Raw genomic sequence first — 27414 nt, forward strand, 5'->3', positions numbered from 1 at the left:
CTATGAGGCTGATGCAATCAATGTACAGACTACAAAAGGATCTCTTGGGTAACCATAAGAGACACCTGAATCAAACTCTAAGAATCTATATTCCCCACAAATAGTGAGCATTTAAAAGTTCTCCCCAAAGAGATTTGATGTGACTACAGTCTAGAAAGATTATAATTCACCACAAACTATTTAATTATTTCCTTTGATTAAATAAGTGTTCAAAGATGTTCAGGAATCTTCTGTTTAAAGGCTAAAATCTAATGAGATGTTGTATCACAACCTTGAAAATCAAATAAGAATTTGAAGGACAGTTATAGTGTGTGTACATTACACACCTATCTATACAAGACAAACACAGTGGGATCGCTAGATAAATAAACAGAAATAATAATTGTTCACATTTACCCAGGGCCTGCTATAAGCGAATCATTTTGCCTGGATCTTCTCATGATAAGTCTGTGAGAAGGTACCATTATGATCTCTATTTTTCACATGAGGAAACTGAGGTCTACAGAAGTTAAGTAACGTTTACCAGGTAATACAGATGATAAGTTGTAGAGCTAGGATGTGTAGCTTGGGAGCCAGGAGTTTAACGTCCCTAATGCCCTGCTTCAGTGGCTCTATAACTGATTCAGAATATCTACTGAGCTACTTATAGATAAGGTACCTTCCCAAGACAGGGTAGTGCCTGAGAAACAGACTCTGAAGCCAAACTGCTTTAATTCAGACCCCTGCCCTGCAACCTACCGGCTATATAGCCTTGAGAAAATTACTCGACCTCCCCAGGCTTCAGTTTTCTCATTTGTAAAATAATATTGGTACCAACCTCACAAACTTAGTACTGAGGATTAAATAAATTAATATATGTAAAATTAATGTTAAATGAGATAATAGATGTAAAATAATATACGTAAAAGCATTCCTGCTTATAATATGCACTCAACAAATGTTAGCTGGCATTAATTCAGAGGAGAGGGAAACGCTCCCAGAAATATCTCAGTTTCCTTTGCCAGGAAATGTATTAAGGAATGTATCTTCTAGTTTCCATGTCAATGCTAAGTAACTGTCTTTTCAGGTGCCAAACCAATCCTTACCTTGGCAAGACTCAGACCTCCTCTGTTCTGCAAAGCTATATGAGATGACTTACTTGAAGAATCTGGATTTTGTGGGGAGAATGACTTCTCCAGGGACTCGGATTCTTTTTGCTCGATTTTCTCTGTGGTTGAACCCAGCTCTTCCTTCTTTATTTCTCTTTGCTCATTCCATTCCTCGTTTTCAAACTTGTTGGTATGAGTCTGGTCAGATTCTTTCAGCATTAGATCCTTTTTACCTTTGACAGCCCAGTGCATTGACTACATTAATTAAAAGCAGACATATAATATAAAATCAATATTATACAGTTTTCTACAATTAAAGTTTAATATGTGGTAACCCCTGACCTACTATTATAATGCTAATTATCAGAATGTTAGACTTGACTATTGATTAATATCTATTAATTGATTAATAGATACTAATCAGTTAATCCAAATAGTAATTAATTAATCTCCCCTGATTTGGAAGACTAATGATATAAGGAGAAATCCATGTTATGGTATAGAGAAGAAGGACCAGCATCAGAGAGGTTCAAAGAATTAGACGTTTCTTCAGAAATTTAAACATAGAATTACCAGCAATTCCATTCCTATATGGTATATGCCAAAAAGAACTGAAAACAGATGTTCGAAGAAAAACTTATACAGGAATGTTCATTTACAAACATCAAAAGGTAGACATGCCCAAATTTCCATCCCATGAATGGGTAAACATCGATGAAGTGTATCCATACAGTGAAATATTATTTGACCATGAAAAAGGAATGGAGTACTACAATGTAGATAAGAAACCAGACACAAAAGCCACATATTGTATGATTCCACTTATATGAAACATCCGGAATAGATCAATGCATACAGATAGAACGCAGATTAGTGGTTACCAGAAGCTGGGAAGAGAGGAATAGGAAATGATTGCTAAAGGGTACGGAGTTCCTTTTGGGGTGATGATAAAGTTCTAGAACTAGGTAGTAATGATGGGTGAACAACACTGTGAATGTACTTAATGTCATTGAATTGCACACTTTAAAATGGTTAAAATAGTGGGTTTTATGTTATGTGTATTTTACAACCAAAAAACAAATGAGGCCATGTGTCTTGAGCCATGCCAGAGATTAAACCTACTACTATTATAACTATTGTAACTACTATTGTGACCTTCCATCCAGCCATGACCACTGCAGAGTTGGCATTAGAATTCTGGCAATAAAAATATTAGAATTCTGGATTATACATCTTCTCTTTAAGAAAATTCATGGCATGAAGCAGGAATTCAATCAATATTTACTATGAAATATTTGTCCTAAATTTAAGTGGATTAAATTTAGGCGAACTTGGTTCCAAGTCCAATTATCTACAAATAAGAAGAGCTTTCTAAATATATTTCCATGTATGGGTTGTTTTTTTTTTTTAAGGATAATATGAATGTGTATGCGTACACTGTATGGAAGGTTTCTGGAGGGAAACACAGGAATCTGCAGTGGTAGCTTCCTGAGATAGGAGGGTAGAACTGGGATCTGGAATAAGGATGAACTCACTTTTTACTATATATTCTATCGTACTATTTTGATTTTTTTAAACAAAGGTGTGTTGGTTTTATTATATTTTTAATTTACAATTCAAGAATTCAAGGCCCATAAATCAAGAGTATCAGGTATTGGCCAATAATTTCTGGTATAACTTATATTTTTAGACATACACAAGGTCCAAAATCCTTGAAACCTGATATCCTCAAATTGTGTTGAATATGCTAGTGGAGGTCCTTTGCCCAGTGATTTAACTGTGTGATTTTCCCAGCGTAACTCTGGCTACTTATGGTAGTGTCTAGAGTAAGGGGAAGATCAAAAATGGGTCTTCAAAATGGGATAGTTTGTTAGGTCAGGGGGGCCGAGGAACAAAGGTAAAAGATAGGAATACCCTTCCCCATAGACCCTTTGTACCTTTTCCATTTTGTGTCCTGTACATGTATTTCTTATTAAAATGTTTAAAATTCGATAGATGAGTAGATGAATGGGAGGAAGAATAGATGAATACAGAGTGAGAAAGAGAGGTTGAGAGTTTGCTGTCTCAAGAATATTTTACTTAGAATAGTTAGCCCTAGCATCAACCAAAATAATAAACATAACTTTATTTTCCTGATATCCAGAATATCGCTTTCCTGTGTGTGGGGCCGGGGGCGGGAGGGGGGCGAGAGGAGGACAGATAAAAGCAAAGCAAAGAAACCAAACCAAAACATTAATTTTTTGAAGTCCAAGGCTTATTGAATAAGTTCAGAAGTTGTGACATTTAAAAACTGCCAGAACCAGGGAAGGGGCCACTGCCAGGCTATGCACATGCCCCATGATGCGACAAGCATCTCGCTTTTCATCTACAGCATGCTTCTTTTCTGGAAATTCCAAACTATCTTAAAACACCAGGGTTGCCAACTTCTGTCTAAGAGCACCACTTTATTTACCAATTTAAACAAAACAATTTAGGGAGGTAGTGGCCGGATATTATTTGTATACATAGCCAAGTTGTCACAACCAAGCAACCAGAGGGGTGTCCATCAGCATCCAGCATCTTAAAGAGCTTAAGGAGACCCCATAATTTCGTACCACCTGCCTCAATATCACTAACACTCCTCACACCAGGAACCAGTAGTAGCACCTTACCAAAAAGAAAATGAAAGTGCAAAGGAGTAAAGTGCCTTCTGGGAATCCTTTAAATCTGTTCGTCACAATTTTTTTTAATTGGATAGTTGTATTAAAAGGTAGATAGAGTCAAATATAGATATATAAATATATATGTAGATACATATACATAAAATATAGACATAAAGACAAAATAGAGGGTCATGTGACCTTGTACATGCCCTAAAATCATAAGTATATTCAAGGCCTCTGCCCTAATGCAACCAAAGAAGCCACTCTTCCCACCTTCAGCCTCTCTTCTCAACTGCAAAAGAGCATCATTCATAATCTCCTTCTCCAAAAATAATCAACCCACTCACCCCAAGATCCAAGAATCATCCCATAAAGCAATTACTGCCACCATTCAAAGTAATTGGCTCTCACACTAACCAATGAAGGGGAATGGGGGAGGGGGCGGGGGCACACTGAAAGAAAATGCAACAAAATGTTAATGTGGTTATCTTCGTGTGGCAGGGTTATAAAGTTATGTTTTTCTTTTATGTTTATTCATTGGTATTTTCTAAATTTTCTATGACAAGATTTTATATGAGTGTTAGGCAAAATGGTTTCTAGTGCTTGATATGACTGACCTGCCATCCTAGGAAGCAAGTAGCTCTCAGTGACTTCCGTTCACCAGAGAAGGAGTGTGCCCGTATTGCCTAAACGAATGTTCTTACATGGATAAATAGGCCCAATAAGTTGTTTCCTGTCTTGGAATATATAGCTCTCAACAAGCCTGTGCCACTTGGCTAGAAGCACCGGTGTTCCTGGAGGCTATGTGTATGTCAAGTCTCCATCCCCTTTTGGTTTGCCAAGATCCAACTTCTTGCTGACATCTCTGCTTCTGTCCAAAAGTTTCCTTAATAAACTTTAATTCTGGAGTTGTCAGCCTCTTTCTTCAGTCTCTGAGCCCTATCCTCCTTTAGAGGTCAGTTTCTGTATACCTCAGGAAATTTTCCCAACAGTTTAAACAATTAGAAAAAATTAGACTTTAAAAATTAAATGCAGTTATGATTGCCAAAATATATAAGGGGGGAATTTCTGGGTGCTAGTAACGTGTGTATTGGGAGAGATGGTTAAAGAGTATATACTTCACAACCATCTGCTAAATTGTAAATATAGGTGTTATACATTTTTCTATAGGCTTTATTTCAAAAATGAAAATAATTTTAAAAAGAGGCAATGGCCTCAGCTGTTGTAAAAAAATAACCTACTTTTTGTTTGGTTGGTTTGGGTCTGTTGTTATTTTGTTCGTTTGGCTTTTTGGGTTTTTTGCATATACACAGAATAGCAAAGCTGGCCAGCGGCTTCCACCATGGAGGGGAAAGGATATTAGGAAGGTTAGTGAAAAACAAAGAGTAAGAAAATCAAGAATTCAGGGCCCAGAGAGCTGAAAATGTGAGCTGTAAGAGTCACAGGTCAGCAAGATGGCCTGTACACGATGTATTAATTCTGTCCCTCAGTACTTCCACCTTGAAATAAAAGTGTCTACAGTCTGCCTTAGATGAGTGGTGAGGACTAATGATTCACCTACAGAAAATGCTTTGAAAATCCTCAGGGAATAGACATTCTGAGATAGTAGTCTTACTCATCCATCCTCTTTATGAATAAAGTATTTTATTATCAGACCCCCATATCTGCTGATCCCAATTAAAGAAATATACAAGGGGGAGAAGAAATATACAAGGGAAAAATCCAAACTGTACCTAACCTTCTATGCAGGTACCTCTCATGCTTTGTAGTTCAATCAAACGACTAACGCGGGACTAACGCAAGAGCAATGCTAAGCAGCCTAATTTGCTGGGACCCAATTAGATCACTTATTTCTGCATCCACAGAACATATTTCTCAGCCCTACTGGGGTACTAGTAGTTGGGCACAACAATATTTAACATCAAGCAAACCATTGCAGAGTGACTCAGTTCAACAGAAAGACCATAAATAAAATATCAAATGATAGTAGTTGATAGAGATGAAGAGGAAGACTAGGGAGGGGAGAGTGTGTACAGCAAAATAAGGAACTGCAACAGACAGAAAATCAGTGTGCATGGACCAAACTAACACTAAACAGACATCAAGTATGGGTTTCAAAGGCCACTGTCCTTGGTCTGCAAAATTGGTATGTTGTTGTTCTGCCTTCTCGATTAACTTGTTTACTAGCTTTCCTTAATGAATTGCTTGTTGTTTTGGTTTATTTCTTTGTTTATCTAGGGAGCCATTTTCTTAAACTCTGGACCTTGATCAACACTAGAATAGAAAAAAAATGTGTCTACAAGCCAATAAACATTGAGACAAATAAAAAAAATCAATGGACTCAGACAAGCCATGGATCAGCTGAATACTACTGAAAATTAATGAATTATTTTTATCCTGGATCTCTATGAGTTAATTTTTCACTTGCCTGAGTGATTTCTGACCTGCTTTTGGATAACATCCAATTAGGAAAGACTGCCTCCTGAACAGGTCCAGAAGGTGTTGAACTGCCCAGTTTCCCATCTGACTGGGAAACTGTGGCTATACTCACATAATAGGAAGCTTCGCTAGTATTCTGTAGCCAACTGGCCTCACCCCAAGGACATGTTATCCAGCCAGAAACAGACAAATAGGTCCATGCGAAGGTGACTGGCAGCCCCAGTAAGCCTTCCCAGAAGCAATTTGTCAAACAATAAATTCACCAAAATGTGTTTCTATTAACTCTTTATAAAACTTATAGCAATTGCTGTGGCGTTGGACAGTTTTAACAGCTTATGAGAATTTTTCTCAGCACTTCATTTTGATTGTGGATTTGCTGCAACTACTTTCACAGAGCCATCTTAAAGGCATTCTGCCACATATTTTGGAGTTAGAGGGAGAGTCATTTATACCCTGGATCCCTTGGGTTAAAACTATTTAACACGACAGTGATGAATTTCCCTAATTCTCTGAGCCAGAAAGGCATCTGTTTTCAAGTTATCCCAAGATCCCAAAGGCCATGGTTACAGAAGCCCTCACCTCATATTCCTCTTTTTAACCAATATCACATATCTATCTAAACTTACATTTCCAACATATTCATTGACCTGAATAAATTTTTTAAATATTTTGACAAATTAAACTATCAAGAGAAACTTCTAAAAAGGAAAAGAAAAATAAATAGCTAGTGAAGTGACAGGCACCTGGGGTGGGAAAAAAAATATCAGTTACAGTTTCACCATTCTTGGATGATAGACATGTGTCACTCCTGAAGCTGTGACTCATTTGAGGGAATCTCTCAAAGGGGATTCCTACAGATATGAACCCGTGTGTCATGCAGCAAAAATGCACTGTAATTTGTCCTGCCTTGAAAGTATTGCTCCCAACCAATGTTTTTCCTTCCAGAGGGATTATAATGCTTAAATAAAAAAGCAGTAACACAGGGTTTATAATGTGAAAGGGAAGGATTTTATGAGATTTAACAATCTATAAATGTGTAGGGCAAGCGAAAAGGCAGATGTGTTTTAGGTGAATGTCACCTAAAATCCAAACCTAAGTTATAACCATTTTATTGTTAGAATGGCACATGCAATATACCTAACCCTAACCTCCTAATGGTGATGTTTATCTTCAAAAGGATAGATGACCTAAATATTAGGGATGACAATTATTAATTTCTCTGAAGTAGTGAATGTGAAAGGATGAACAAATGAAATGAACAAATACAGAAAGCAATAATTAAAATGTTTATAGAGCTGAGGCTTTCACGTGCAGAAGCCACAGTGAGGATGAGAACAAAAGTGAATGAATGGAACTTTATGGAAAGTCTTAACGAATGAGGTACAAAGCACATGAAACTTGGTATAGGGGATTCAAAGTCCACTGTGGAAAAGAAAAAAAAAAAAAATCAAATCGGAAACGAAGTTTACCCAAACAAAGGAGACTGTGCAAGAAAAATGATCACTCCTAATTTAAAGCAGAAAGATATGCACCTCATCATTTTTGTACCATAATAAGAATAAATCCAAAACCAAATGCTAGCCAGCATACTATTTCAATTTTGCTGACAAAACAGTTTACGTTTTATGTAAAGAAGCAGTAAAATCTAAAATGTAATTACTTTAAGACCTCAAACAGTTCACAGTTAAGCTAAATTCAAAGCAGAAATAATGTTTTTAGAGACAGGAAATTGGTATTTAATAGAAAGACATCAGCAATACAAATTAGAGCAGGGATTTGGAGAATTTTTTTTTTTTTAATCCACAGCTAATTTGACAGTGGTTAAAATTAAATAACAGAGTTCAGTGAATTATCAAGAAAAATGAACTATAAATCAAAAGGCATTAGAATAGTACAGGTCACAAATTCAGTTGCAGTTACAGTGTGTCACAGGAGAATGGAAATATGGTTAAGCAGAGGTGGTAAAACAATGCTGATTTAGTCAATGCCAACAAGGAACTTCAGATATACATAATGTAAAAGAAAAAAAATCTTACTTTTGAGTATGTGAAGTTAAGTCACTATTTTTAAAATATTCTCTCTCCAGTTATTTTGGGCATATATTCATTAATCATACAGTTAGTCCTTCAAAAATAATTAACCCACCTTAAAGAAATCATATGAATATACATTTCATTCCATAATGATGAAAAAAACAGTTTACATTTTATGTAGAGAGGCTTAAACCATATACTTGGAGAGTTTTGCACTGTTCTTCCCCATTATTTCAGAGACCCTCTCTCACTATTACAAATCTTTTGTCAATGGAAAAACAATTTGCTGAAGTTTTCCTAAAATAAAAACTATTAAGAAGGAAGTTTAAATGTGACCCTGAAGGGTTGTAATTTAAAAGATGTGAATCAAATTTTAGACTAATTCTAACAAGTGTCACTGAAGACTTGCCTATAAGGTAACTTCTGCATTCTAAGTCTCACGTCATAGAAAAGTGTTCCCGTAGAAATAAAGCTGGATAATAAGTCATGCATAACAATGCAGAAATCTTTAAAATTACATTTTCTCTATAATATGTAAAAGTCAATGTAAAAACAAAATAAATATATGTAATATAGTAAATATAGTGATTACTTTGATATTTAGCTTTTTCAGTGGCATGAAGATAACGATGGTTTAAAGTCCCTCAGCAACTATCTAATAATTCTTTCACCAGAATTTGTAACAGAAATTATTTACAAATAATTTATAGTTTTCTTTGATTAGTCAGATCCTGTGTTTTTATGGATTTATAAGCCTCAAGAAGAAAACAGGCTGATATGAACCAAAAAGATGGAGGAGATGACTATACAATCATTCAAAATTCCGCAGTTTTATATGAGCAATTTGAGAAGCACAATTATCATAATGTATAAACAGTAAATAATAATGAGTAGTGTATATAATGAATCAAACAGCCCAAGAAACTGACAAATGTAGATATGGGCTATTCTGGCATTGATCCATTCAATTTCCTTTCACGAGATTTTGTGAATTATATCCAGATTTTTCCAGCTTCTTGGTCTTCTCACTCCTATTCCTTGTTGACTCTTTAAGCTACTAAATAAAGATATCTAATCCATAGGCAGCCTGAGTTTCATAATTCACTTCACCCCAGGAACACCTACCATTTTCACTGAGTCACTCAAAGTTTCCCACTGCTGGAATGGCATCGTTATTTGGCTCCTTCGCCAGTGGTCATAGCGGGCTCGACTCTCTTCATTAGTCAGAATCTCCTTTGCCTTCTGCAGTTTCTGAAAAGTCTCCACTGGAAAACAAATCAAAAGATGAAAACTTCTTTCTTTGAGGAGTTATTTTAAACTCTCAAACAATCGAACTGATCTCACTGGAATATGTGTCTGCTACTGACTAGCTGTGTGACCTTGGGCCAGTTCACCTTGTAAAACTTAAGTCTCCTCATTTCTAAAGTGTATCATAAGGACGAGTGAGATCATGTATGTAAAGTACCTGGCTCACAGTTTATCCCCTCCTTTTACTGAGCTCTAGTAATTGTCAGGTGCTGTTCCAGGTGTTAATGACACAGGTGTGAACAATAGACATGATCTATTTAGTGGGCTAGACATTTATAAACACTGGGGAAAATCATAATTTTGTCTAGTAAAAAAAAAACTACATTTTTAGTAGTAGTTTTCAGGGAGGGTAGTGACATAGCTAGAGAAATATTATAAATAAACACCCTAAGGCATGGTGATTTAAAGGAAGTACAGGATGCCAGTGTGGCTGAAGACACAGGGTCATGGGGAGAATAATGAAGGATGGGGCTACAGAGCAGACAAGGACGCAGTATCCATGATTTCAGAGGTCATGCTAAGGATTCTGGTCTGTTTTTTGTTGTAAGAGCAATGGGAAGCTATTGGGAAGTTTTAAACATAGGAAATAACATGGTAGATGCGTGATAAATGGTAGCTTTGTCATTGACCTATTTGACCTGGTGGCATACAATAGAAACCTTTTATGGCCCTGTTGGAAACACTTCCAATGTCAGTCATGTTCCTCAGTGAAGTTAAAACATTCTATAGAGTAGGATAGAAGATCAATATATGAAAATCAATTATGTTTCTATACATTAGCAATGAGCAATATGAAATTAAGAAACCAATTCTATTTATAGTAGCATCAAAAAGAATAAAATATTTAGAAAAATACTAACAAAAGAAGTGTAAGAATAATACACTGAAAACTATAAACATTGTTGAAAGAAATATCTAAATAAATAGAAAGACATCCATGTTCATGGATCAGAAGACCTAATATTGCTAAAATGGTAATACTCCGCAAGCTGATCTACACATTCAAAACCATCTCTATCAGAATCTCTGCTGCCTTTTTTTTGCAGAAATTGAAAGTTGATCCTAAAATCCATATGCAAATGCAAGGGACCCAGAATAATCAAAATAACTTGAAAGAACGAAGATGGAAGAACTCACACTTCCCTATTTAAAACTTTTTACAAAGCTCCAGAAACAAAAACAGTGTGGAATTGGCAAAAGGATAAACATAAATAAATAAAATATTGAGAGTCCAGAAGCAAACCTTCACTTTTATGGTCAACTGGATTTCCACAAGAGTACCAAGACAATTCAATTGAGAAAAACAGTCTTTTCAACAAATAGTCTGGGACAACCAATATCCACATACAAAAGAAGGAAGTTGGATCCCTACCTCATACCATATGCAAATATTAACTCAAAATGAATCTTAGACCTACATGCAAAAGCTAAAACTAAAAATCTCTAAGAAAAAATATAGGAGCAAATCTTTGTGACCTTGGGTTAGGCAATGGCTCCTTAAATATGACTCTAAAAGTACAAGCACAAGCAACAAAAGAAAAAAATAGAAAATTGCATTTTATCAAAATTGAAATTTTTGTGATACAAAGAACACTCAAGAAAGTGAAAAGACAAGCTATGGAATGGGATAAAATATTGGCAAATCATAAATCTGATATGGGATTTGTATCTAATTTTTATAAAGAACTCTAATAACCCAATAAGACCAATAACCTAATTTAAAAATTGGCAAAAGATTTAAATAGATAATTCTCCAAAGATATATAAATGGCAAATAAACACATGAGAAGATGTTTAACATCATTAATCATCGAAGAAATACAAATCAAAATCACAGTGAGATACCACTTCACAGTCACTAGAATGGCTAAAATAAAAAGATAGATAAATACAAATGTTGGTGAGGATGTGGAGAAATTGGAAGACTTATACATTGCAGGTAGGATTGTCAAACAGTGTAGCTGCTTTGAAAAACAGTTTGGCAGTTCCTCAAAATGTTAAATGTAGAGTTACCATATGATCCAAGAATTCCAACCATAAGTACAGTCAGTTCTCTGTTTCTGCAGGTTCAGCATCCATGTATTCAACAATCGTTGAACAAAAATATTTGGAAAAAAATGTTAATTGTTGCTGATGTGTACTGTGTAGTCAAGCCTTTGATGCTCATCTATATTGAACACGTACACTATTTTTTCTTGTTCTTATTCCCTAACAATATAGTATATCAACTACTTACATAGGATTTACATTGTATTAGTTACTATAATTATAATCAAGTAGGTTATATGCAAATACTGCAGCATTTTGTACAAGGGACTTTTGGTATCCACAGGGGTCCTGGAACCAATCCCCAATGGATACCAAAGGACAACTGTACAAACTCAAGAGAACTGAAAACATATATCCACACAAAAACTTGTAGACAGATGTTCATAGCAGCATTATTCATACTACCCAAAAAGTAGAAACAACTCAAAACTCACAAATGTCCATCAACAGATAAATGGATAAACAAAATATGGTATATCCATATAACGGAACTATCATTCAGACACAAAAAGAAATGAAGTACTGATACATGCTACAATGTGAACAAGCCTCAAAAACATTGTGCTAAATGAAAGTAACCAGTGACAAAAGGTCACATACTAAATGATTCTATTTATATGAAATATCCAGAATAGACAAATCTATAGAGAACAGTAAGTAGATTTGCAGTTGCCAGGGACTGGGCAAAGGAAATGGGAAGTGATTGCTAATGAGAACAGAGTTTCTTTTTTTTTCACAACAACCTTATGAGGTGAATATTATTATTACTATTATTCCCATTTTACGAAACCTAAGTCTTTAGGAGGTTAATGTAACTGGCCCAAAATCCCAAAGCTTCAAATGAAGGAGCCACAATTCACACCCAAGCCTGCCAGGCCAGCGAACTAGTGTTCTCCGCTTGACTGTCCTCCTGACCCTTCCATTTTTCTACAAAGCATGCTACCCGCCAATCCTCACTTCCTCCTCCACCTTCAGGGATAATAAAAACTTCATCATTCATCAATAAGATCCAGGTTGTGTCCTTGAGAAGCTCAGAGTCTGGTAAAGCACACATAAATAAATCATTTCAAGACAATGTGAAAAATAGAAATATAGAGACAAGACTGGTTTCTGCTTGGGGAGTAAGGAAATATTTCATTAGTTTTCTATACACTTGGAGTCATCCTTGACTCTGCTCTTCCTCTTGCATATCATTTCTAATGCATTAGCAAACCTTCATGGTTCTTCCTTTAGAACAGTCCCAAGATCTGACCTCTTGTCATCACCTCTGCCACTGCTCTGGTCAAAGCCCCAATCCTCTCTTGGCTAGATTATTATAGTAGTTTCTCAACAGACCTTCCTGCCTTTGCCTCAGTCTATTTTCTACGCAGCAGTCAGAGTAATCTTTTAAAAAATAAGTCATATAATATCACTCCTCTGCTCAGAATGATTTCCAAAGACTTCTCATTTCTCTTAGAATAAAATAAAACATTCTTACCATGGCTAATAGGTCTGAGATGCTCTGCCTGCCCTCTACCCCCTCTTCCTTTTCTGATCTCATTTTCTTCTACTTTGTCCCATCTCCCTTTGCTACAGCCATAGTAGTTCCCCTGCTATTCCTTGAGTATCCCAAGCCCACTTCAGCCTCAGGGCCTCGGCACTTGCTATCCTTTCTACTAAGAATACTTTTATCCCAGGCATTCACATGTTGTTTTCTTTAGATGTTGGCTCAGACACCGTCTTGTCAATGGGGGTCTTCTCTGACCATGCTATATAAAATGGCTACTCACCCCATCAGCCCCATTCCTTTATCTCCCTGCTCTATTTACTTTTCTTCATAGTACATACCTTCTGACATTATACAGTTATTTGTTTATGATCTGTCTCCTCTACCAGAATACAAACTACATGAGGGCAGAGACTTTATCACTTCTGTTCTCTGCTGTATCCCTTGCAGTGGAGCAGGTGCTCAAAAAGCATTTCTTAACTAAATGAATGAATGAATGAATGAATGAATGCTTCCTATTTTGAGTGTGAATATAAAGATATTCATATAGTACTATTCCCTGAGCTCCAAGCACCAAAGAAATGATACATATCCTTACAACATTTTGTGAATTAGGAACGTTTCAATAGTATCATTGGGAAAAATAATTTAAATTACCCTGATAGTGCTTTAAAATACCTCATGAGAAATAGTCAAAATCCTTTCAAACAGGTGCAAGAGCAAATGTGAAGTCAATACTGATGGTACCTCCACACCAACTGTGAAAATACTGAAATAATTCTGTACCCCAGTCAGTAAAGAGCTGCTCTTCCTGAGACTCCATCCCCCCAAACACCACCACTTCAAGTATTGCACCAGCGATCAGAGACACAGCCCACCACAGAGGGCACCCCCAGGAACCTGCTCCAAAGCTGGATAGCACAGATACCTAAAGGCAATTAACTATTTAATATCACCACTGAAGGCAGTAGCAATCAATGGGTTAAAGGAAAGAACCTGAAGATGGGGCTATTGAAAGCTACCAGATACACATGTCCCTTTAAAATAGCGTTTTCGGTTTCTTCAGATAAATACCCAGAAGTAGGATTACTGGGTCCTTCTTTGTCTCTTTTTATAGACTTTGTTTTAAAGTCTATTTTGTCTGGTATAAGTATGGTTACCTCACCTTTTTGTTTGTTTCCATTTTCATGAAATAACTATTTCTATCCTTTTACTTTCAGTCTGTATGTGTCTTTCCATCTGAAGTGAGTCTCTTGTAGGCATCTAATGTTCATTGCAGCATTATTTACAATAGCCAAGATACAGAGGCAACATGGGTGTCCATCGATGGATGAATAGATATATACAATGGAATATCACTCTACCATAAAAAAAAGAATGAAATCTTTCCATCTGCAACAACATGGATGGACCTAGAGGGTTTTCTGCTGAGTGGAATAAGACAGACAAAGACAAATACCATACAATTTCACTTACTTGTGGAATCTAAAGAACAAAATAAACAAACAAAAACAGAAACAAACTCATAGATATAGAGAACATTTTGATGGTCACCAGGGAGAATGGGTGAAAAAGAAGAGAATAAGAACTACAAATTGGTAGTTACAAAATAGTCATGGGGATATAAAGTACAACATAAGGAATATAATCAATAATATTGTAATAACTATGTATGGTGTCAGATGGATACTAGATTTACTGGGATGATCACTTCACTAGTTATATAAATGTCGAATCACCATTTTGTACACCTGAAACTAATATAATATTGTATGTTAACTGTAATTGAAAAATAAAAAATTATTTTAAAAAAGAAAGCTACAGGAAAACAAACAAATAAAAAGCATCTCGTCTTATCAGCTCACTCCAGTGAGCAATCCTTCCTGCTGCTGATGACAGTGTAAATGTTCCTCTGTATAAATTAGATGTCATTTTTTCCAACAGGAATAAAAAAACTCATTATCACCAGACGCACATGCCAGTTACTAGCAGAGCAGGGGTTGTAAGGATTTACATATTTATCTGTGAGTCACTTTCTCTTTGCACATTACTGTTGGTGTGTTTTCCGGAGTTTCCAGAACAAAAGAAGCCTGCTGGGAATTATTCTGAGGTCAATCCCTCAACAATAGTCGATAAGCAGAAAGCAAAAGAACTTATCTTTCCTGTTAGGTGGCCTTTTCCTTATTCCATCCTCTTCGCCACATTTAATAAAAACGAGTTGGGGTTTATATTTGTACTTTAACATCACAGTTAATCAAATGAATCACACAAGATAAATATTTACCATTCTGAGAAGAGAGATCTCATTTTATAAGCTTACAAATGATGCTGGAACCTTCCAGAGACATTCTGATTTAACTCCATGGTCTGCTTTGAAAATACAGAGGTTCTTCTAAATTCATATTTCACGACAGAATTTGTATTATTACAGCCACAGTTTAAATGCAGAAAACTTACAATTACTTGAGAAATAAAAATAATAATCATAATAATCATAATGTCAGAACATGCTTTGAAAAAAAGTCTGGAGAAAAATATATCAACTGTTAATAGCAGTTCTCTGGAAGGGAGAGATAAGAGTGGACTTTCTCTTACAATATGATTTATTGCTGTATGTTATTTTTATTCTAAGGGAAAGAAGCAATAAAGAGTTTTTAAAGTAGGAAAATTTTGAGACATTGAAAGATGTCAGCAAGAGACAAAATCTCCCCTTCTTCAAATATCCCAATGTCTTTGAAGCCTGCAAATCAATAACAAAAATATCTTTGAGAACCTTTGACCTTTTTCTCCAAGATGAAAGAGAAGTTAATAAGGCATTGACCTGAAACAGTTATTGTCATGTGTACATACGGGACTGGCCTGAGCACCAGCCAGGATCTTTTGAGTTCAGTGACATAGTCTCTATAGCACGACAAGTCTTGTTTCTATCATTCACACCTAGAAGGGGGAAGGGATTTCTAAAAGCCTTAGATTTAGGATTTTTTTTTTTTTTTTTTAATGAAAGCAAGAAAGATCTAATAGTAACTTACAAAAAAGTAACAAAAAAGAACAGTATCCCATTTTGTTAAATTTTTATCTTGGAGTGTTGCATCAAAACAAGAAAAGAAAGTCCACTGACATAATTGCCAACATTCATTGAGCTCTTCCCACATGCAAGACACCTCATTTAATCTTCACAGCAGACACATGAAGTAATATACTAGTAGTCTACTTATTTTACCCATGAGAATGCCGAGGCTCAGGGAGGTTGATCAAGGTCAAAGCTCACAAGTGGGAGCTAGGAGCAATCCAGACAGACAAGCCTTTGTTCATATTTACTACTCCATTATACTAACATATCAGTAATTTCAATGGCAATAGTTGAGACTACATTTAGTGGACCAAAAAAGTATATATAAGTATAATTTCTTCTACCTGCTGTTGCTCTACAGGCTAGCCTTTCATCTCAATGAAATATATTTCGAAATCTGCCCGATGTACTCAGAATTTCTGTCAATTTAAAAACAGCATCTGGGTGAATTTTTGTTTAACATCTTAAACTATTTTTTATCAGTAGCCTTAATCCTTCTCCAAGTGTGTAAAGCACCACTTACATTTTCAGAAAGTCTTATTAATCCAAATTGAGTAAACAGATGCTTGAACAGATTTAAAAACAATTTCTACCCAAAGGTTGAATCGTCTATCACTGCAGGTCTGACAAGGGAAGATACTGATGTCTGTGTACCTTTTCATTTTAAACAATATTTACACGGTTCAGGGTGTCTCTAAACAAGGAGCTTGGTAGCCTGTACGTAAAAACTCCCATCACTACGGCGACAAGAAATAGCAATGATTGCACAGTGATTCATTGTGTATCCCAAAGAGAAACTGTTTGCCATGACAGTTTCAACTCAAAGCCACACTTCACTGAAAAATAACTCAGTTAAAGAATAACCTAGAGCTGGTAGTTGTTTTTAACTGTTTATCAAATTTTTATACTTTTCTGTTAGGTCATCTATCTTAATATTAACTTGAGTTCAGAGAACTAATTACTATGTCTCCTAAAGAAATGTTCATAAATTCATTTATTCACTCATTCAAGAAATCATTTGCACAAAGTAGGAGTCCTCCATGGTAAGTGCTATGCTAGGTGAGGGGCATACTGCTGTGAACAAGATAAGCAAGAGATCTGCCTCACTGATTTCCAGTATGACTAATAAGGAAACAGGCAACAAGGAGATGGTCTGATAGTTTGCCGTCTGACATACAGGCTTCTCTGGGTAGCGGGGGCACACATGACTTCCTGAAGGAAGTGACAGCTAAGCGGGGACCTGACAGAGGAGCATGACCTAGCCAGTCAAAGCAGGACAGGGAGGCGTGCAGGCCTCAAGGGTGTCCCAGGCAGAGGAAGCAACAGACATTAAGATCTGTAGAAACCAGGGCACCTTATGGAACTAAGGTAGTTCTGAGTGGTTAAAACATGGAGTTGTAACTGTGGCAGAGGAGGGAAAATGAAAATGGAGAGATAAGGAGGGGCACAGTATGAGAGGGTTTGTATCTAAAGGTTCACCAATGACAAAGAATGAACTCTTGCTACACGTACAACATAGGTGAATATCACAAACATAATGTAAAGCAAAAGGAGTCACACACAAAAGAGTACATATTGTATGATTACATGAAATTCAAAGCCAAGCAAAACTAATCAATGGCCATAGAGATGCAAAAATGGGAGAGAGTGCTGACTTTGAACAAGATACGAAAAGGGACTTCTGGAGCGCTGGGAATGTTCTACGCCTTTATCCGTGCGGTGGTTAAACTGGTTATGCATAGACAAAAATTTATCAAGTTTATACTTATGACTCAACTTGTTGCTTTAAACAAGTTATGCATTAATAAAAAGGGGGAAATCAATCAAGCAAAAGTAATAGGTAAATATCTAACCAAAACAATGACTTCATATTTTGGAAAGTGCTTTGTTTATACCAAGCAAAGGGATCAATAATTTCTTTTAAAAAGTTAATAATGAGCTATAAGATAAGTGAAAACTTTTTTAATGAAAGAAGAGTTTCGGTTTTTTCATTTGTGCAATGTGAAGTTATAGATAGGTCTTAATCATAACATTTTTCTTATAGAAAAATCACATATATATGTCCATAGCATACGTATACCTATAGTATAAACATATAGTAAACAAAATTATCAAATTTAAGATAGTATTACCTACCATGAGGATAAATTCGGGGTAGGAATACACAAGAGGCTTCAGCTGCATTGGTGAAGTTTTAAGCTGGGTGGTACATACATAGGCATTTGTTATAGTATTCTTTATATCTTTTTGTACATATTAAATCTTTTATTTTTTCCATAATTAAAAAAGCAAGATAACTATCTGCAGTGTGAAACAATTAAAAGAGTGCTGTAGGGATCCAGGCATGAAATGATGGTATCTAACCTACTGTGGTGGCTGTGAGGATGAAGGGAAGAGGACCTACAGGAGAGAGATATGGAAGGTAAATCACCAGCATTTGGTAATCAACCAGATGTAGACTTGAGGGAGTGGAAGGAGGCAAGGTTTTTGCCTGGCCAACCGAATGGACAATGGTGCCATTCATTGAGATAGAGAAACATAGGAAAATAAGAGAGATTTTAGAGAGGGTGAGAGGAGAATAATGAGTTAGTCCACTTTCTGACAGGCTGACTTTGAAAGGTCTCCAAATAGAGATTTCCAAGAAGCAGTCGAAACTACAGTCTGAAGATGAGAAATGAGAACTGAGTTAAGGATAGATTTGGGAACCATCAACAGAGAGCTAATGATTGAAGCCGCAGACCTGGACAAGACCCCAGAGAGAAAGTGGAGAGTAAGCCCAGAAGAGAGTTTGGGAGAGAACCTTAGGGCAGCAGAGAAGGAGTCACAAGGAGACAGAGCAGATTAGGAGGCTGGAGGAAAAGCATGAGTACATAACCTGATAGCTAAAAGAAAAAAGTGTTTAAAGAAGGAGGGCATGGTCAGGGAAGATATAAAAGCAACCATTAACTTCAGCAGCCAGGAAGTCCTTGAGGACTATTATGAGAGCAGTTTCCAGGAGAGGTGAAGGGGAAGTCAGACTGGGATAAATCAAAAACTGAGTGTAAGGGATGTAAAGACATCAACTGTGGACCTCTTTTTCAGGAAGTTTGGCTCTCAAGTGAAGGACAGAAATAGGAGAGAAGCAGGAGGGAGACAGGTTAAGGAAGGATTATTGGTTTGTATTTTTTCAGGCTGAGATATACATAAGCATTTATGTCTAAATTTACTACAACAGAATTTAAATTATGATCAAGAAAAAACAAAAGTATGAATATATTACAATATATATGGACATTTATCATATAATGGCATACATACTGAATCACATATGGACTTATTCAGGTCCCCAAAATGAAGAAAACACAGCAAAGTTCTCATCAAGATAACCACCTGGTAACAAACATATTTAAGTCATGCTAACACTCCAGGACTAGTGAAATAAATCATAAACTGGACAAATTTCAAACCATGAAGAAGCACATTATAGTAGAAAGAAAAATGGATATTAAATGACCACTATTAGACCACTACAAGTTTCCTTCCTCTCCTACCATCTAATAGTGTGAAAAAATTATTTGGCATTGAATGAAAGAATAAGTTTGAGCATAATAGATAAAAGAAAATTAAGTTACTATTCAATGGTTTTTAGTTCTACATGCTATCCATTTTCATGAGAAACAGCTGTTAAATACCTACCAGCTTTGGAGTTTTCTGGATGTTTGTCAGGATGACATTCTAGGGCTCTGACCTTAAATTCTGCCAGTATTTGTTCAACCTAAAACAGAAATCAATGTTTAGAAAAATCTAAATGGCATGAAGGAAGAAGTTGGACATCAGTCCTTCCCAAAACAGCCATGACCAACTCAACTTTTCACTTTGATCCTTATATTTGTATTTTGACTTTTTACTCTAAGAAACAATTTCCTCAGTAACAAAATTCAGAAAGTATCCAGTAAAAGTTTCTATTCAAATAGTGGTCTGTGATGACAATTTAACTTGTTACTGCTTAACCAACATTCATTATTCATTAACTTGCTTAACCAACATTCATTATTCAGGGAATAATGAATTCTCAAGCAGCTCAGCTCAATATTGTCATAAGACCCATGGCAGAAGAAACATATTTTTACCAGTTCCATGTCATCCTTAATCAATTCTCATTAAAAAATTCTTCGCTTTTACAATCAAAGTCAGGCTGTATTAGACATGCCTGTGTAAAAAAACCTAGACTAATAATTCTATTCTTTTCCTTGTTAAGCATCTACTGAGAATCCCTTGGAATAATAGGAAGAGACAGACTTCCTGTTAAGAACTGTAATTAATTGTGTTTCCTCTTCCTAGTACTCCCTATAACCATCAGTCACCATAGCCTGTTTATATAACAAAGAAAATTGAGAATAACTTGTTTTTTATTTTAAAATATTAAATATTCTAAAGATTCTAGTAGTAAGCATTTTTAGTTAACAAGTAATTTTTGAATACTCACAATCTCTCTTTGAAAACAATTTCTATCAATACAGAATAAAAAGTAAAATCCCCTTTACCCTCTTTCCCCAAGATAACAGGTTATATCCTTCAAGGCATTTTTCACACATTTATATGCATATTTACATATATATCTTGGAAGATTTTAATAACATAAATGGATAAAATTATGACTATCTATCAGAGGTAGAAATTTGGGGGGGGATTGTTGTTGTTTTATTTTTTAATTTTTAATATTTCCTAGGAAACATTCTAGTATTAGGAAACATTCCATTAGGAAACATTCTGATATTAGCACATGGAAGCAAATATGTCAAAATGGTTAATTCCCAGTACTGCTAATGTGTGTGATTGTTAATTTCTTCTTTATATTTTTTGTATTTTGCTAGTTTCATATTTTAAAAATTAAGAATAGTCCATACTTATCTTTCGGTACTTTTCATAGCTTTACTGTCACAAAGTTTATCACAAACCTCCTACACAAGGCTGTTTCTGGGTAAACTAACTCGTAAAGTGGGTTAATTTGTCTTGAACACATTCTGCTTATCTCCTAGCATCCCCATCCTCATGTTCCCATTACCAAGTGCAACCCAAGGGCAGGTGAGGCCCACTATGTCAAGGTCCACTGCCTTCTTTATTCAATGTTCAGTGATCTGGAGAACACCCTATCCTGTTGGCCAGTAAACAAACAAAAACGTTCAACTTTGCTTGTTATCAAACAAATTTTAACATCCAAGAGGTGATAACTACCAGTGCTATACAAATTACAAAGAACTGAATATTCTCATGTTCTAACTGGGTGAGGATGTATATAGATGCAAATTTTCTGGAAAGCAATTGGTATACATATATTTTTTTCACACCTTTAACAATTTCAATTCTAGAAATTTGTCTAAGGAGATAAGGATTTAGTTATAAGAAGGTTCAATGAGTAGAAGGCTATGAATTTTAAACAAAAACCTATGTGTCCAGTATTAGGATGTCTGTTAAAATTAATCGTAATACAGCTATAGGCTGAGATATTTTACAGTCATTAAAAAATCATTTTGTAGCAGAAGATTTTCAATAATCTGAGAAAATTTGTATAATGTATTTCTATGAGAAAAGGTAACTTACAAAGCATCTTGTGCAGTATAAATTCATGTTTTACCTCAAAAGGGATTATGTAACATGTATATGTATATCCGTACATATATATCTATAACAATGATAATAATAATAATAGCTAAGATTTATTGAGACTTACTATGTGCCAGTCACTATTCTAAGCACTTTACATACAGTGTCTCATTTAATTCTCACAACAACTCTATGAGTTGGGTACTGTTATTATTACAATTTCGCAAATTAGGAAGTCAGACATAGAAAAGTTATCTTCCCAAGGTCAAACAGCTAGTAAATGAGAATCAGGATTTGAACTCAGGCAGTCTGACTCCAAAAATGTATAAATATATACACACATGTGCATGTACTTATATACGTAACACAGAGATATAGCATACATATACGCACACATAATTGGCATGCATACATCATAGTCCTAAATGTTAAGCATTTAAGTTAACATTTTTCTTTGTGCTCTCTTCATACTCCACATTTAAAAGTTAAAAACATATCTTTTCCTATCCTATTAGCACAATATTTTGATCTGTGCCAAGAAATACTACAGTGTGTAATAGAGACTAATCTGATCCCCACTTGGATGGATCTTGTCCAGTTTTCCCTGGCCACACAAATGCCTTCTGTCTCTTTCTCCATACATCTAACTTTTGATCAAGTGAGATCATTTCAAGCCCCATCTATTCTCTGAAGTTTTCTCAGATATTCTTTCTTTAATTCCTGTTGCACTTATAGACAGTACCACATAGCACAGTATTTATTTGTTCTCAGATTGTTTTCTGTGTATTAGCTTTGGTTCCTCACCTAGATGCTAAGTTCTTTAAACACTTGCGCCATGTCTCATTTTTTTGTTTTGTTTTGTTCCCGCCCCCACCCCCATCACTTCTAGTACTGGCCCAATGCCAAATGTTAAATAAATACTTGATTACAGACTGACAGATGTTCTTCAAATAACATGACTGTAGTATAATCGGAGCTTTCTGAAAATTGTGATTTATTCATTAAAAGAATGAACTGATTCTAGTGAAGAAAATTTACATACTGCAAAATATGCTGCAGAAAAGAGAAAACTCATTTTAATAAATGGGTTAATAAGTATCCATTATTTCAATTCACTTAGTTTGAAACTGGATTTTTCATACAAACTTCCAGATATTAATAATATCCCTGAAATAAATTCCATGAGAGATCATCCTACATCAATCTAATCGAATGATAATTAATTAAAACATGAGCTAAAGAAACAATTTGAGCCACAAAATATATAATGGTAGTATTGGGTTATAATCCATAAAATACATGATCTATTAATCCATAGTAACAAAAATAGTTGAATAAATAAATAAATATGAAAGAAAAGATAGTTTTTCTTTACAGAAAATTCCAAGTAATAAAGGTAAAATGAATGAGGAAAATAGAAAGTCACCATCAGGCAAACACATAGTAGTAACTGTAACAGGCAAGACCCACCAAAGGATGCTAAAATCAATGGGTGTAATTTTGAGGAGAAACACTAGAGTCTCAAAGAATCTTCACCAAGATACTTGTTAATTACAAAAGGGGACATAATTAACCCTATTGTGGAAAAACCTGGCAGAAAAAAACTGACAGACCCCACCTTAACCAAGTGATCAAGGTCAATAAGATATATCATCAACATCATGTACCCCTGACGTTGAGAAAGGTACTACACTACTTCTGCAGTGTTCTTTCCAAAAACATACAACTTCAGTCTAATCATGAGAAAACATCAGACAAACCAAAATTAAAGGACATTCTACAGAATAACTGAACATTTCTATTCAAAGTGTCCAGGTCATGAAAGACAAAGAAGGTATAAGAAATTGTCATTTTGGAGGTAACCAAAGAAACAGGATAACTAAGTGTTAAAAAAGGATCCCAGCTTAGATCTTGGAAGAGAAAAAGGACATTCATGGGAAAATTGATGAAATTAGAATGAGACCTATACTTTAAATAAAGTGTCGACTAACTCTGGCCCACAGGCTAGATCTGGCCCCACCACCTGTTTTATTTAAATAAAGTTTTATTGGAAGACAGTGATGGTCATTCATTTACATATTTCTATGACTACTTTCCAGCAATGTAATAGCTGAGTAGTTGTGACAGAGACTGTAAGTCCTGCAAAGTCTAAAATATTTACTATGTCAGGGCCAGCACCAGGGTGAGACAAGCCGGACACCTAGATTGAAGGAGGTACTCTCTCTCTCACTCTCACGTTTCTGCACTTGAGCAACCAAGGCATAGGGAAGCTAAATAATTTTCCCAAGGTCATAAAGCTAGCAAATGGTAAAATTTAAACCCAGGTGGTTTGAAGTCAATAAGAAAAAGAACCAGCAGGGGAAAAAAAAAAAAAGGGTTTTCCTTTATCAAGTTTAGGGTCAATAGTCGAGTCCATGAAATCTTGAAATCAGAAAGTCCTCTTATCATTACTATTGAAATGGTGACTGAATATTTAAAAATCAAGTAAGATCCACACCAGAGAGGATGCCTTATACTACCAGAGTATGATGTCTGCATCAGTAAGGACTTTAGAAAACGTTATAGCATGTGTCTTTCATGTAAAATCTAATATAGGGAGAAAGAGCTGATTAACTGGGAATCAAGCTTCAGTAAATGTTTCTGAAATGAGGAGGTATATTGTTTTCTACTCAACAGCATGCAAATCCTCCTTTAGTTTATATGTGTCATTTAATTAATTTCTAACATAACCTTCAAAATTTTAAGAACTATATACTAAAGCAAAAGAATGATACGTGTGTCTCAACTCAATTGTTACAAGCGGGATCAAGATATCAGGTTGCTTTGAAGTTATAACTGCCAAATGGTTTTGGAATATGAACATTTCTATTCAATTTTTTAGAGCATCAAATCAAAGAACATTTGAAGTAAAGGAAATCCATTCAATACAAATCAAGTAAAGAAATGTCACACTAAATACTCAAAAATGGAATAAAATATTTTTAAACAGGAAGGATACATATAAAGAGAATTAACAAAATTGTGACAGGTCATTTCATTTTTCGTAAACAGTTATCTACATGTGCTGTGCCAGTGACAGAATCAGTAAAATACATCCAGAGGAGGAATGTCAAGATAATGCTTTTATTCGCCTTTTAATATATGCCACAGTACATACGGAGAAGTATGACTGTATCTGGTAAATATGAAATGAAACTGTTATAAACATTATAAATAAACAATGGGATCATTTTTTTTAAAGTCTACTCAAAATTAATCCTTCTCTTTTGTAGGCTGAAAAGACAATAACAGAACTATGAGAGAATGACTAAACAGTCAAGAGATTTAATATGGGGATATAATGCTTACCTTATAACTTAGCATGATAATATTTTTTAATTCAAATTATGAAGTTTATCAAGTTAAATTATGTTCCTTTGATTTTAAATAGTTCCTTCAAAAATTTTTGGCAATAGTATAATCTAAAGTATGAACAACACTTATAGTAAAAATGGTAATAAGCTTTCTCCATTGTTATAAGCAAAATCACCACCAAAGTAAACAAAAGTAACATATTATCTTACAGGACAACTATGTACCTAAAAGAGCATTATAACCTGGTGTGTGTGTGTGTGTGTGTGTGTCTGTGTGTGTCTGTGTGTGTTTTTAACTACAAGGTACCTGAATTAACTTCCTCAAAGTGATGAAGATAGAGATTTTAATCTTTTGTGTCCAAAATCACATTCTATTCTCCAAAGTACATTTTATTGCTAAATTCCAGCCATGTAAAAAAAAGATAAATAGAAAAAATATTTTGCTTTAAAAAATTTTAATATTAATAGATATATTTTAGTAATAAAATAGATATTTTAAATATACATTTATAAAATATAAAATAATATGAATATATTTAATAATATAATTGAAATATACTTCATAGTCATCTCAACAGTATTTAAAATATTGAAAAACTGGTAAATAAATGAAATATTTAACAAGAGAATAATCAATTGTAGTGAAACAATAAAATGAAATATGATGTAATCATTAAAATATGTATTAAGAGTGTTTAATCACATAAAAAAATTCTTGTTATAATGTTAGTAGGTAAAAAGCAAGAATCCACAAATATATAATATCCTCTCAAACATGTCTTCGAAAAACAGGTATAGGAAAAAGACTGGAGATTAATATACCAAACATTAATAGTGTTACCTTTGGGAGGTAGAACTCTAAGTAAGTTTTTCATAATCTAGAAACTTTACAACCCTTACAATTGTCTATGGGGACCTTTAAAAACATTATTCCATTTTAAATCAAGTGAACACTACAGACCTTTCACATGCTTTATGTCAGAAGCCACCTTTTAAGAAGTAATTTCTCTCACATAATTTGAAATATTAACATAAAGGATGTTTCTTCGTTTATATAAACATAAAAGCACATATTTTAATAAAACATTTAAAAATGACTAATTACTAGAAAATTACATTTCATCTCAATTAGAGTGTAAATTACCATAGTAAAGATATAGCTTACGTATACTACTGAAACACAGCCAACAGCAATTACAACAAAATTTCAAATATGTATTTTAAGTTTACTTGAAATACAGTCTATGGTCATGTGCCAGAATACACATATTCAATCAGTAGCGTCCATAAAATTGCAAAAGGACACTATTCAAGTAAAGACTCAAAACACATTTAAAACCTTTACTTTCTCTGAACCAAAAGTGCTTTAAAATAGTACAAGATTAAGGTTTTTAGGCAATGTGACTAAAAGTGTAAAGTTAAAACCTTAAATAAAACTTGAAATACCGTTATGAAAAAACAGCATTATCTACTATCTTACCGAAGCCAGTTCATCACATCCCAGTAACATGTAGTAATCTTCCGTATCCTCCAATCTGTAATTCAGTATTGCGTCCATTTAGATCACTAAATCAGCTCTTCTTCCCCCTGAAACAAGAGGCACAATGAGCTGCAAATTAACAGGGAAAGCCCTTTTAAATCTGGTTTACAGCAGCACATTCAAAACAGCGTTAACTGGATTTAAGGCTGGCCAGTCAAAACACAGATGTCATCATAGACCTTTGTAAACTCTACCTTTCATTGGCCGTTTACAGAAGAGAAAAGAAGAGCCATGTACCTAACTGTTGCAGTGCTGCCTGGGACTTGTAGTTTGAGTTTAGGTAAGTGACGAAGATGAATCATTCATCTCACAGGTGAGAAAGACTGTCCGTTTTTACATACTCCCAAAGTTAGCTATCTCTCCATTTCCTATATATATATATATTTTTTCATATATATATATATATTTTTTTTTATCTTTTTCCTTTTTTTTCAAATGATAGAAGAAAATGTGGACCAATATATTGAAATTTTAGGATTTGTTAGATATAAGCAGTGGGCGTTTTTCTAAGTGTCTAGAATATTTTAGAATTTTTAAATAGTTTGAGTAGAAGAAATAAACTAAGAGCAAATATTCATTCATTTGATAATTTATTCATTCGACAAATATTTATTGAAGGCCTATTTTGTGCCCAGCACAACTATAGGAAAAGGTGTGGTAAACAAATCTCAGTTCTTAAGGAGCTTACTTTCTGATGGAGGGAGGCAGACGAGAAATATGCAAACAAGATCATTTTAAAATAGTGATTTGTGTTATAAAGGAAACAAAATAGGATAGTGAGAAGGATAACTGTCTGATGATAGGGGTGAATTCAGCGTGCCAT

General features: G+C 34.8%; 1 protein-coding gene across 2 annotated transcripts in view; it reads right to left on the reverse strand.

Annotated features, from left to right (window-relative positions):
• Positions 1 to 26748, reverse strand: part of DNAJC12 (DnaJ heat shock protein family (Hsp40) member C12) — a 31001-nt gene extending 4253 nt beyond the window's left edge. The window contains exons 1-4 of one of the 2 annotated variants that reach the window (XM_011374477.2): positions 26532 to 26748; positions 19791 to 19869; positions 9328 to 9467; positions 1086 to 1343 (exon numbers count right to left, since the gene is read on the reverse strand). In XM_011374477.2, coding sequence (XP_011372779.1) covers positions 1086 to 1343; positions 9328 to 9467; positions 19791 to 19869; positions 26532 to 26609 — 555 coding nt within the window. In that variant the 5' untranslated portion in view covers positions 26610 to 26748. The remainder of the gene's footprint in view (positions 1 to 1085; positions 1344 to 9327; positions 9468 to 19790; positions 19870 to 26531) is intronic. The other variant, XM_011374478.2, reaches the window with a different exon arrangement.
• Positions 26749 to 27414: the final 666 nt, after the last annotated feature.

The sequence above is a fragment of the Pteropus vampyrus genome, unplaced genomic scaffold, assembly GCF_000151845.1.
Source record: "Pteropus vampyrus isolate Shadow unplaced genomic scaffold, Pvam_2.0 Scaffold249, whole genome shotgun sequence".
Lineage (NCBI taxonomy): Eukaryota > Metazoa > Chordata > Mammalia > Chiroptera > Pteropodidae > Pteropus > Pteropus vampyrus.